General features: G+C 41.2%; 1 protein-coding gene across 1 annotated transcript; it reads right to left on the bottom strand.

Annotated features, from left to right (window-relative positions):
- Nucleotides 1-1,534: 1,534 nt before the first annotated feature.
- E2F8 (E2F transcription factor 8) lies at nt 1,535-13,000 on the bottom strand. Its single transcript, XM_031505085.2, has 13 exons — nt 12,962-13,000; nt 11,529-11,804; nt 11,039-11,195; nt 9,660-9,965; nt 8,896-9,057; nt 7,361-7,498; nt 6,837-7,043; nt 6,216-6,300; nt 5,459-5,939; nt 4,375-4,593; nt 3,384-3,513; nt 2,975-3,291; nt 1,535-2,259 (listed from the first exon to the last, which is right to left on the bottom strand). Exons 1-13 carry the CDS (start codon nt 12,998-13,000, stop codon nt 2,086-2,088), a joined length of 2,691 nt encoding a protein of 896 aa, XP_031360945.2. The 3' UTR covers nt 1,535-2,085.
- Nucleotides 13,001-13,244: the final 244 nt, after the last annotated feature.

The following is a 13,244-nucleotide window of genomic DNA, read 5'->3' as shown; positions in this document are numbered from 1 at the left end:
TATTTTCCTTTTGATTTTGGCAGAGGATTTAAGGGAAAAATGCAGGTGATGATTATTTAGTTTTCCTGGTGCTGGGTGCTGCCTAATTTCTGTGCTGCTGTGTGCCCCTGTAAGGATTGTTGAAAGGCTCTTTACAGTGCCAAGGAACACTGGGTCTGTACAGGTTACTGGGATTGCCTGTCATTCCAGGTCAGCTGTGGTTAGCAGGACCTGGGGTTGGAAGAAAAGACTCGAGATACACAGCTGGAATTGCATATGCATGGAGTGAGGAGGTAGAGTTTTCTATAGATCAGTGGAAGTAAAAAACCCTGCCCCTGGAGATGGAACACAGCAACTCCAAAGCAAAGCCAGCCTGGGGATCAGATGGGCTTCCCCAGAGCACATCAGGCACTCAGGGCACGTTCCAGGGGAGGTGAGGCAAGGTGGGAAGAGCAACGAGCTGGGCTGTCAGACAAATGCAGATCTGCTGGGGCAGGAGACCCTTGGAGCTGAGAAAGCAGCAGCTTTTCAGCCTGCAAAACCAGCACACAGGAAGAAAAGTGCTCATGAAAAAGCAACTGCAGTGTGTCAGGAGGCAAGGGACACTGGACAGAAAGAAAACATGCTCAGCTTTCCAAAATATGCTCAGCTTTCTCAGCACCATGTGTGAGAAGATCATTTCACCAAGCCCAATTACTGTAGTTTGTCTGCCAGCTGTGGTGCTCAAAAATGAAAGGGGTGTAGTTTTTTTCCTGAGTAATGCAAGTTTCTAAAACCTTTGTCTTTATATTTCCAGAATGAAGTTGATAGCAGGTGTAAGGAAGATCAGTTATCTCTTTGGAATAGATCTACTCAGTGCTCTAGTGAGAATTCTTCCCTCTTCCACCTTTTATTCTTCTTTCCCCCTCATTTAGGAATATCTCAATAGTGATCCAATTCTGTCAGGTATATTTTGTATTAGAACTTTGCACTACTGAAGAGCAGACTTTTTTTACTGTGGTAGCTTTTTTTTTTTTTTTTGTGCAGTCCAAGCCTGAATCTTGGGCTTTGCTATGATTTCTCCTATCCCAGGTTGGTCTGCCAGGCACATTTCACCTGGGAAGGCAGATACACTGTATTTGTATTTTTATTTCATTTGTCAGCTATTACTTATCTGAGTGTGAACTGTATGAGGAGTCTTCATCTTTCTTCCTTCAGTGTATGTGAGACACTACTGTCCATATTTAAATTCAAGTGGTTTGATTGAACCTGTTTGGAACTTCTGTGACATTTGGATACATGTTCCTGAATGCACCAGGGCGATATCTTACTTCCTAACTTTTTTGTTCTGACTTGCTTTTAGGAGTTGTAATATCTACTGATAGGGGTTTAGAAGTTACATTGAGTTACTTAATTCACTTTTTCACAAAACACCATTTCCCCCTCCTTCCTTCAGAGCCCAGCAACCCCTGCCTGACAAAAGAAGAGTTAAGAGATGCCAGTGAATATGCAATATATGGATATGCAATGTGTAACTTAAGTAATCTAATCTGATCAAACAGAAAAAGTCAGTGTAGAGTTTTATGTAAGTTTAATCTGAACAAATTGATTTTAAAATACAGTATAAATAATTCTTAACTTATATAAAATTGATTAAGAAAATTTGGGTAGTTTTTTTGTGCTTATTAACTTTACAAAAGACTATTATTAAACACAGAAGCAAAACATTTTACCTATGGCCTTTTTGCTAAGACATCAAATATTTACATGCTCACAGTACTTTTTTTTTTGGTGCAAAATATGTACTGACTGATAGACTGTACCTTTCTGTACAATTTCAGCTTACTTTGCATAGAAGAAATCAACACACATTCACAAAAAAAACCCACTAGACACATAACTTTGCTGTTAAAATACTTCACGTAAGCCTTTTGGAAAAATTCATTAGGCATTAACTTTCTCCTTAAGAGTCAGTTTTATTTTCTAAAGCATCAATTAAGGCTATTCCAGCATTGGGGTCTTGGCAATACATGTCCAAACCATTGTCCATCAGACAATGCCAGATGTGTGCAGTGTGTTACCAGCAATTTTGCCTGCTAACACAATCAGCAATTCCCTGTCCCAAAATTAGTCTTCTGAAACTTCAAGTTTTCGTTGAGGAATACATAGAGTTCCTTGAGAGGTTCTCTGGGTACCATCTGAGTTTGCAGATAGTGCAGGGTCTGTGTTTGGCCCTCCTGGTGTGCGGAAAAAGTTCTCTGTAACTGCCTGAGGCTCCTGAGGTTCCTTTGGAGCAGAAGGCTGAAGAGAAAAGAGAAAGTTACTGTCATTTATGGGGGAATAAAAAGTAAATTCTACTTCTTAGTTTCTGCAGGATGCTAGCAAACTTTTTTTTCCCCTAAAATTTAAAACCAGAACTTTTTACTGAGGATATACCTGCATTCTTGTATATATATCTATGTATAAATAGATAAAAATATGGTTTTTCAAATCCCCTTCTTTTTTAACATAAACATATATTAGGCAATACAGTATTATATCAAATATAGAGAGAAAGTTCCTGTGGAGAAAAAAATTATTTAAATTGTACAGTTCTATCCTATTAAAAGAATAGCTATTAATAAACACAAGAACTTGAGGGTAGATTAGGGAAGTAACAAGAAGGAAAGAAAATAACAAAGGGACAGTTTTTTAATAAGGACAATCTCAAATTGTGCTTATTAAAATATCTCTCAGATATGTAAAATCCTCCCTCTAAAACAGTTGTCTCTTCACATCTTGTCATCTTCCAGCTGGCTCCACTTCCACCACAAATAAGTCACTTATCTTCCTTGCTAACCTCTCATTTCTACTGTACTTAGGATGGCCTTCACTGCTAGCTCTTTTTGGGCAATGCTGATTTCTAAAGATCAAAAAGAAATGTTTATTTATAAATTTTACCTGCTGTAAGGGAATTACTGCACTGCACTTCCCAATCAACCCCCCCATGGTGGAGTTGCAATATATTTTAACTCACCTTCCCTTCCTGCACGTTTGTGCTCCCTGAGCTATGGCTGATATTTTCTGACTGGGAAGAGATTGGCACGTGCTGAAGAACGGGATTTGCAGGAATTTGCACACCAGCAGGTATTAGTCCAATGTGTTGCAGCATAAAGTTCAGAGCTGAAGAGCTTGGATTTGGGGCAGAACTGGTACTGCTCGAATTGAGGCAGGAGTTGCTCAGTACAGGTGCAGCAGCTATGGAATTTGGTGACAGCATTATGTTCAAGGGTGTTATATGAAAAGCAGGAATATTGACTGTCTTCAGTTCTGAGGCTGGCATTGGAATGACACCTGGAACAGAAACATCAAGTGTTGAAAGGAGTTAGGACAAGCTGGTCCTGGCCCCTTGACTGGCCCCCGTGCCTGTTTCCCTGGACACTCACCAGTGATGGGAGAGCTGTAGGCTGTGTGCTGCAGAGAACACACCCCAGCCTTCTCTTTAGTGGAGCACTCTGCCTTGTTGCCATGGGTGCAGTGAGTCAGAGGAATGAGATAACCAGACGGGAAAAAAGTCTGAGAAGGAGAGAGACAGCCCACCTTTAGCCCAAACATGGAATAAACAAACCTCAAGTTCTCTCCAGAACTGCAACCCTCCCCCTGCCTTGTTCTTAATCCTCCGTGTCCTCAGGATGCCATAGCCCATGCCTGTACTACTTTCAGTCTGAAATGAGACACAACAGACTCAAGGACATGATCTTGCAATTAAAACCACTCAGAAGGCAGCTGGCTCCATTTCCAGCTGATACTCTTGGTGGGGAACTGGAACTCCACCTGGGATTAACACAGTGCAATTTGACCAGATGGAAAAGAAACCCTGATACTGACTACTATTTTTCCAGAAGAAACATTCTGGACCCAGTAAATCATCACATCACTTCATTCTTGGATTGTGTTTTTCCTAAAACAAATATTTTTTGTTTGTCATAAAACAAATATGACAAAACTTTTGCATTTACATATTCTGTTTTTGTCAGCAGAACTGTTCTTTATTCAGGTTCTCTACAGCAATCAATCTTAACTGCAGAATACTGAATTTTATTGATGAAGAGAGTCTCGTGTGATTCTGTTTCAAAGCATTTGACAGTAAGTATAATGCAAAGAAAAGATGGGGAGGTAAGGGATCTCAATATTGCCCTCAGCTCCTTAAGTGAGACCTTCATTCCAGTGGAAACCTGAAAGCTTCTTTATGTCCTCTTTTTTAAGTGCTCAGCATAGAAACAGAAATCCTACATTCCTACAAAGTAAGGTTTTAAAAGCACACTAAAATGAATTCAGCCAAAGACAACCTATGTAGGTGTAGTTTGTTGTAGTTTTGTTTCTTTTGCAGAGACTCCAAAGTAGTGTTTTCTTAGGGAATGGTAAGACAAACCTTACCTCAGGAGCAGGAATGGCAAATGCCACAGGTAAGTCTTGTTTTGTTTTGATTTTATCTTCATCTTCTGGAATATTTTCTTTTGTACATTGCTCACAGCAAGTTGCCATGTTTTGATCTACTGTTTTGGTTTCATTTTGTCTCTCTTCCTGGACATTGTCCATTTCATGATTAGTTTGTGAGCTATTGGATGGTGGTTTTTCATTCTTAGTGGGTTCTCCCTTTGAAAAAAGCACATACAAAAAGAAAGGCAGGTGTTGTAAGGCTTAACAATCCAAATTAGAGCCCTACAATGATAGTTATACATTTGTAAAAACTGGAAAGAAAGCTTTTTACTTCCTCCTCATTCCCAAGTAAGTACTATAAAATTTTCTGGTCACTAGGACAGCCAGGCCCTTGTTATCTTGTTTCTTCCCAGCTAGTGCATGCTGGATAGCATGTGCTGTCATAACACACCTATAACATAGGATGGCTGTTTCAGCAAGCCAAATTTACAGCAGATTTGCAATTTACAGAGATGCTAAAACAATCAGCAACTGAGGAGTAGAAAGCAATCCAGCCCCAGTCTCTCCATATACATCAAGTTTATCTGAACCTTATTATCTGCATGTGCTGTTGTATTATGCCTACAACAATATTACATAGGGTGGAAATACTTAGAAGGCATCAGGATTTTGGGACATTCCCTGTCCAGTGACTTTTGTACATCCACTTTCCTCCTAAGACCTCTAAAGCCAAGAATGGATGCCAGCAAGTTTACAGAATCCTAGAATTCAAGGGACCTTGAAGACCTCTTGCTTCCAACCTTGCTCTCAACCTGACCTACTCCAAAATCATGTATAAATAGGTAAGTTTTGACATTGTGTTTTGTGAGCTGCTTTATTTTCACCTGTACATTTTGTCTTCTTAGATAGAAACCCCAGCCCCTCAAATATCAGCAGGCACAGCAAATGAACACCATCTCTCCAAGCCTGATGTTATTTAAAACACCTACACACACTGGCAGGTTCCTACATCACTTTGAAAATGAGTAGGTGGCAACATCACTAAGCCATAAAGTGACATTTTAAAACTAATTTAACTTACCAAAGAAGTATCAAGGCTTTCTTCATCACTTTTACGCCTTTTAATTAAATTAGTCTCTGGTAGTGCTTGTGATCTTTTAAGGCACCGCTGAGATGTTTCTGATTTAGTTTCAGGTCTTTCTTCAGCTGCCAAGGATTTTGGAGGCTCATCCAGACCTCTCTGAGTGTTCCCTTCCTCAGTGGTTATTTTATTTAATACTTTTGAATTATTACTCTTAATTCCAGTTACGTTAGCACATGGCAGAGGCTGCAACATGAAGCCTGGGCTGTAGGTTGTCACGGTGTGGGCTTGGGAAGGGTGCAGATAGATTGCATATGAAACCCCAGACTGAGGGTGAGGTAGGATGACTGGTGACACAGAGCTGTGGCTTGCAGGGCACACCCCGAGGGGCTGGCTCAGAGCTGGCTGCTGAGAGGGCTCAGGCTTGGGGACAGCCTCAGGCGAGGACAGGGCACATGTCATTTGCATCTCGTCTGCTGTCCTTCAGCAAAAAACAAACAAACAAAAAAATCCCAAATGTGTTTTAATAACTTCATGCAGAAATTAATGTTCTGACAAATTATCTTCTGTAATGTATGATATTATCTCCTGTAGTACAAAGGCTTAACATGAACCTGTACTTCTCAATCCACTAAAGAGAAAATAAATTAAAAACTAGCCTGCAGTGCTCAAGGTTACTGTTTTTTGCAGGCTATTGACCCATTTGCACTGAGCATAACTTTAACTTGTTCTCACCTTTAAACTTGTGCAAACTTACTTGGCTTGTCCTTCCAGCTGATGTTTAGTGATTGCTGGAATCTGAGCTATTGTATTTGGGAAAACTGGTAAACTTTGGTAAGTACCTGGTTGGAGAAGAAGAAATCAGAACAGTAAGTTCATAAAATTCAAAGTAAAAATTTAACTTTAAGTTGAAGAGATTGCATTATGTAAATATAACATTTAATGAGATAACTTATCCTCAAACTCAGCCCAGATTTGATTTGATCTGGACACCAAATCTGGACATCAGCTTAAATCAAACAAAATTTAAAGGCCCCAGAAAGGATCACTAGAAAAGACATGAACACTAACAGGTAATTTTCTGGCCATGTTTTGGGATACAGAACTGCTTAGATAGCACAAACCAAAGCAGAGTTTCTACAACAAAGTAGGTTCAGAGAAGATGCAATATTCAGTGATTCTAGACAAACAGAAGGTTTGTAGCCATTTCTGTATTTTTGACAGCTCTTAAGATATATTTTTTGAAAGGAGGCGCCACCCACACATCTACATGTCCTGTGAGAAGAGGGCAAGCTCAAATATCTAATGCAAGACCTCATCTGGCTTAAAAACAAAGGAAAAGAAGTTCCTAAAAGAAAAATGATGAAAAGATACATACTGGCACTTATTTTAACTGGGGTGGTTGGAGCAGACTGGATCTTCCTTCTGTCGTTCTCTATACTCTTAACTAATTTTATTAGAGATGAATGCCGAGTGAAGTTTTGCTTTCCTTTTGAAGGAAAAAGGGCTTTTGAGCACTGCTCTTTGGAAGTGATGGATTCTGAAATAGGTGAAGAGGTTGTAGAAGTTGCTTCAAGTTTTGTATCTGAAAAACAGAAGGAATAAAATATGTATCATATGCAGATTTAGTAATTAAAAGCAATTATTTGAGCCTGGCTCACAATTCTTGAATTACCAACAGCAGCAAACATGGATATTCAAGAATCTCAATAGCTGAACATCACTGTATGCAAATAGATACTGGTTGCTGTGCTGATAAGGACAGTGGTATGACTAGTAAAAGATTCTCTACTTAGTTATTCTGTCTTTTGGCCAAAAATTTTAGTGGAGAAAACAAAACAAACAAAAAAATAACCAATTAATATCATCAGCAGAACAAAAGGAAATGACACATACACCTACCCTGAGTATTTGGTAAGACCTCAGGTCCTGTCCACTTGAATGCTGGTTTTCTACCTCTCTCCTCTGTAACATGAACTTTTTTTATAAGTTTAAGGCTGCTGAGAACATTTGCTATGTCATAAAGTCTTCTAATTTTGGCTGAAAGAAATAAATGGAAAGTATAGCAACTGCAATTAACAAGGTAGCATGTATCAGATAAAGAAATGGTGTAACACCCTTTAAGCAGCTGAAAGGAAAAAGCTTTTAAAGATGATAAGAACAATTTTGTGGAACAGGTATTTATACAATGAAATAATATTGTGATACAAAGTTTACATGTAAACATACATGTTTATACAGATCTAGAAGACACTGCAAAGTTTATTATGCTAAATATGGAAAAAACCAACATTTTCAAAACAAGTTAATTTCTGTGCAATGATCAAACCTACACAAATCCTGTAGTAAATATAAGTAGATTAAAATGCAGGTACACACATGCAATGGCAAACATGGGAACTGGAGGGAAGAGACACACTAAAATCCAACAGGATAATCATCCTGCATATCTTCCCTGTATCTAGGTTGAGCTATTAGGGAAAAGTTTCAGGTAGAAGCCAAACTACAAGTGAGTTCTAGAGCAAAGTGAATGTGCTTAGGAAATGGAATTTTTTGGCTTCAAAACCAAGAATGTGGTAAAAGATGAGATTGATACTTGAAATAGAGGTAGACAGATGGAATGCCCTGGAAATGCTTTTCTTGTGAGACAGGTTCTTCTTATGGAAGAATAAAAGCAAGCAAAAAACCCTATTGAGTAGCCACCCACCCTTTCTATGTTGCTGTGAGGCAGTGGAAAGGAAATCATGAACTGAAACCAGCAAGGATCAGTACTCACATAGACAATTCCACCAAAAAAACCTCAAAACCAAAAGAAGAAATAACCCAAAGAAGCAAAGGAATCTGAGAATTAAGGAAGAGTCTAACTTTCAATGAAACCCACAACTATCCCTCAAAAGCAGCACATTTTTAATTATTATATATCTACTGACCTAGACCTAGAAATACCATTTCATTTGAATGGAGGGGAAGGGGAGGAAGTGTGCAGGGAACTGAGAGAAGGGTAAAAGAATGAAGAAATAATTGGCAGTTAGAGCAAATGGTTTCACTTCCTCTGACATGCAAGTTGGTCACAGGACTTTTACAGAATTTCTTTCAATTTCTACCAGGTTAGTTATGTGACCAGAACACAGATTTTGCATGATTCTGGGACATCTGTGGTGAAATGATGCTGAAAACTTTCACAGGCTGCTTGAGGAAAGAGAAATTGTTACCAATATGGAGCCTTGTGATAATACTTCAGGAGGGAGGATTTAATGGACTTTTCCTCTCAGGTGGGCATTATGTATCAATACAAAAGTTATAAACTGCAGAAGGTGTTTAGTGAGTTTTTGGAGGCTTCAAATAAACATTTGTGGGAGGAAGAATAAGACTGTATTTTTTTTATATGAAGTAGCACTGGGATAATTAATTTAGCTTACACTTGCTGTGGTACTTACTTTTAAACTTGCTTTTATCCAAGTCTTCTAACTGATCTTCTCCAATCAGGATTTTAGCAGCAATTTCAAGGCTTACTATTTGAGGTGTTGATACAAGAAACAGCATCACAAATTTCTGACTCATCACTCGTAAGGACTTGTATTTCCTGCCATTCACTGACGCTGCAGCAGACAGGAAAAAGGATTTAAGTATTCAGCAACACACCCACTACAAACATAAAACACTGGAGAAATTTGTCAGTAATATTAATTTTAAGAATAACAAAGAGACTAGGCAGGGCCAGTGCTGACTCCAGAATCACGTTTCTACGTGACAAGAAACAGATGACTGATTGGGTGGATACCAAGTCTACGTATACATTTCCCATTATCTGACAACTTGTACTCTTAAAGATGCTTAACCCTTAATTAAAATTTCTTCCATGAATCAAAGCTAATTTAATAAAACAAATTGAGGAATTTATGCTTCAAGTTTCTGCAACATTCAGTAGTAACTTCTGGTTTCTATAACAATTCAGTGGTAATGGCAATTGGATTATACATTGGTGTATTTGATAATTTCACCTGATGTAGAAACAAATTAAAAGAACTGAACTAATAAGACAAGTGAAAGTGCAGAGCACTTTTTCTCACTACAAACAGTTGTGGTGCCTTTGGGGCAGCACCACCTCAGAAAAAAAAAAAAAAAAAAAAAAAAAGGAAGGCTAATAAATGGCTCATAGAAATGTATCAGTATTATTCTTGGCATTATAGAGAATTATTACCAGCACGAAATTCCACTCCTGGGAGCTCGACAAAAGACATTTCTGACTGCTCACTTGAGCCAGAAGAACTTGCCATTTCTTCATTCCTTTCACTGTCAGGATCGAATTCATGCTCATACTCTCTTTTCTTGATCATCTGGATTTGCTGTATGTATTTGTTGTCTTCCCCCACCTTTTTCAGGGCCTGCAGGGTCTGGGGGAGGTTGTGGCGCCCGTGCCAGACGTATCTGTTCCTGGCCAGGCGGCTCACCATGTGCAGGCTCTCCAGCACGTTCACAATGTCATAGATGCGCCTGCGCTCCACGTCTGCAGAGGGAAAGGTGAACCTGAACAGCTCTGCTACAAAACACATGTGCACTCATGCACTACCTGCAGCACAGAGTCCTGGCCTTCCTCTTAGAATACTCCCAAATCATTTTTGCCAATTCCATAGCACAAACTGAAAACAGCCCTCCCAGGTCTTGCCAGCAAGGAAAACAAATCTTGCTTCGTATATGCAAGGACTTGCTGTTCCAGAATTATACTTGGCTTTCAGCATTCCTTAAGAAATAAAACTTACTGTTGCCAGAAGAGCCATTACATGGGTTTCAACCCAGCTTTAGAAAAAACAGCATTTTTAATTATTCACTGCATTGATTCTAGATTGTGTCCTTAAATAGCCTTGGAAACTCATGGTAGGAAACTGTTTTATAACTTCTTTTTACGTGTCATTTTATTAGCACACTCTTTTTTTTCTCATTTGCCTGATAAACTCTTGGTTTTGACCAGACATTTCCTAAAAGTTATGTCCTTTTGTACAAAGTATACAAAAAGGTAAATCATACACAGCTTTAAAATTTTACAACTGTTATCCATATAAAAGCTGGAGAATACTGTAACTCCAGAACTTTTTTTGATTTCAAAAAGCTTCAGCTTGATGTTAGAAATGTGGAATCTGGAGAAATTATTGGTTCAACATAAAAAATAGTGATATAGAATAAGGAAGTTAATATACTATCAATAACAGAAAGACATTTCTTGCTTTGATGACATGATTGGACAGGAAGCTGTGGACTCAGTTTGAGAAATGCTAGTTCCTGCTGCAAAAATCTACCACTAATCTTAGGTATCACCTCTGAATCAAAAAAACTGCAACTGGTTATTTGTGGTATAAGCAATAATTTAGATGTTCAATATGAAACAGAATTCAGAGCTTCTCAGTTTAATTCACTGAGGAAACATCAGCATTCTAAAAGAACTGCTGTAGGAATTAGCAGTTTAAAACTGGGTTTAAATAAATTTGAAAACAGAGTAAGCATCCAAAATTGTATGGAACAAAAATGGCAGGTTATTGGCCAATTTGCATGAAGAAATATTTAATAGGATGAACCCCAACTTACGTAGCTCTTCAGTGACTTCATCAAGGCAAATGTAACTTTTCTGTGAAGGGCTGGGGTAATCAGGATACCGAGCTAAGAATTTATGACACAGTAATCCAAGACTTTTCTCTTTGCGACTTGGCTGAGATTTTTCATATTCATCCCCCAATAAGTGTTCCTACATGGGAATAAGGAAAAGAGGTTGTGAGGTTTTTGACAATATGTAAGCACAGATATTTAACAGCTTCACAGGGAGCACTGTCAAAGGGCCAGTGTTCTCCCTTTGTCCTCAGCAGCTGTGAAATAAAACCAGAACATTACCTGTTGAATATAGCTAGTCAATATCATTGCTCATATTTGGTAAATGCTCCAAAACCATAACTTTAAAAAAGATGTGCTGTGAAAATGTATAATTTTTATACTCAATAAACAGCTATCAGCTAACTTAACCAAAAAAAAAAAAAAAAAAAAAAAAAAGAAGAAAATAAATACAGATAACTTTACAACATACCTGCAAACAGTGTTTTGTTTGTAGGACCTCACTTGAACTGTCTGACAGTTGCCTTCTCTGTTCTCTGCTCCTAATCTCAGGACTGGCTGCACTAATCAGCATTTTCAGGTTGGAAGTAGGTGTCCATGGATCTGCCAGAGGGGTTTCCTTCGGTTTTGTGGGTGTGGTTAGAGGCTGACAGTCAGGCTGTCTCTCTGTCAGTACCAACTGTGAGGTAGCCGCTTGTTTCAAAGGGGTTTTCAGTACATTTTTGCATGGCTCAGAATGCTCATTTTCCTACGTGTCAAGGAAAAGAACAATGGTGATATTAAAACCCAGGTGCACCATGATCCATTTATCAATAACAAAGGGGGATAGAGATTTATCACTTTTTTTGGGTAGTTCTGAGTCAAGGGTTCCAGTCCTACTCTGAACCAATGAGTCCCTTTCCTAAAACCATTTCTGTGCCTGTAGCTAAGGCTCAGCTCCCCAGGCATTTATTCCTCGGGTGATTTTCCTTTTCCTTCCTCTGAGACAAATATGTTAATGCATTGCAGAGAGCTATATAGAATAGCTGAAATATGTAACGACCCGGGAGTGGGTGTGACGTTGCTTATAAATTCTTGTTGAGCTAAACAGACACCAGTTTGCATGTCAGGGAACTCTTTATCATATGATCGCCTCACCTCCGGCGAGCAGCCCGGTATTTAGTAGTCATGGAAGCGTGTTGGCTAGCAAGCCCTTAACTTTTACAGCGAACTTTAACAAGCTCCCAGCGGAGTAAGGGGTGGGATGTGATGGCGGGGCTGGCCGAGATGGAGCAGGAGAGGAAGAAGAGGGGAAAGCGAAGGAAAGGCTCGGGAGCGACCCGCTCCCCTCAAGTTTCTTTCCCTCCTATTCCCCTCTTGACTTTTCGCGCGGCGGCCCCGCGCATGCGCGCTCGGCGCGCGGCGGCCCCCGCGGGACGGGTCTGGGGTCCGCGGCGTGCCGGAGCCGCTCCCGGGGCGCTGCCCGCGGCTCCGGCCGGGAATTGTGAGGGAAGCGGGCTCGGCCCCACCTCCGCCGGACCCTCTTCCAATCGCAACTTCCCTGTCACGGCACCACGGAGTGCCCGAGACAAACGCGCTCCCAACATCGCTATCCCCGCTCCTCCACACACCTTCTGCTACAGGGAAAAACAAAGAGGAGAGGAGAGCCCGGAGAAACAAGTGTTCTTCACGGACGCCGCGGATAAAGGTCGTGAGAGATGAAGTTTCAGGAGCTTTTGTTGAGGGCAGGAATTAAAGTGACGGTAAAACACGCTCGGTTTCCGCCGTCCCGCGGTTTCTACGCGCGATCGTTCCGACCGAAGCGGTTTCACCCCAGCCGGGCTGAGCGCGGGCAGCGGGGCTGTCACCGCCCGCGGGAAGCGCCAGCCCCGGGGCTCGGCTGCTCTCGCTCGGCAGAGGAATTACCTTGTCGCCGGCCCCCATCTCCCCGCCCGCCGGCCGCATTCTCCCGCCGCCTCAGGAGGCGACTCCCGCCGCGCCGCTCCGCATCGCAGGTCCCGCCGGCTCTGCAGGGCGGGAGGAGGGAGGGAGGCACTGGATGAGGGCCCCGCGACGGGCCGGGTCCCGCTGACCCCGCGGCTGCCGGGCTCGTCCCGCCGCCTCCCGCCCGCCGGCCCGGCCCGCGCGCGCCCGCCGCCCAACGGCCCCGGCCCCGCCCCGCCCCGCCCGCTGCGGCCCAGCACCGCCC

This window comes from Lonchura striata, chromosome 6 (assembly GCF_046129695.1).
Source record: "Lonchura striata isolate bLonStr1 chromosome 6, bLonStr1.mat, whole genome shotgun sequence".
Classification (NCBI taxonomy): domain Eukaryota; kingdom Metazoa; phylum Chordata; class Aves; order Passeriformes; family Estrildidae; genus Lonchura; species Lonchura striata.
The sequence above is the reverse complement of the archived record's forward strand: the minus strand, read 5'-3'. Positions and strand labels throughout refer to the sequence as shown.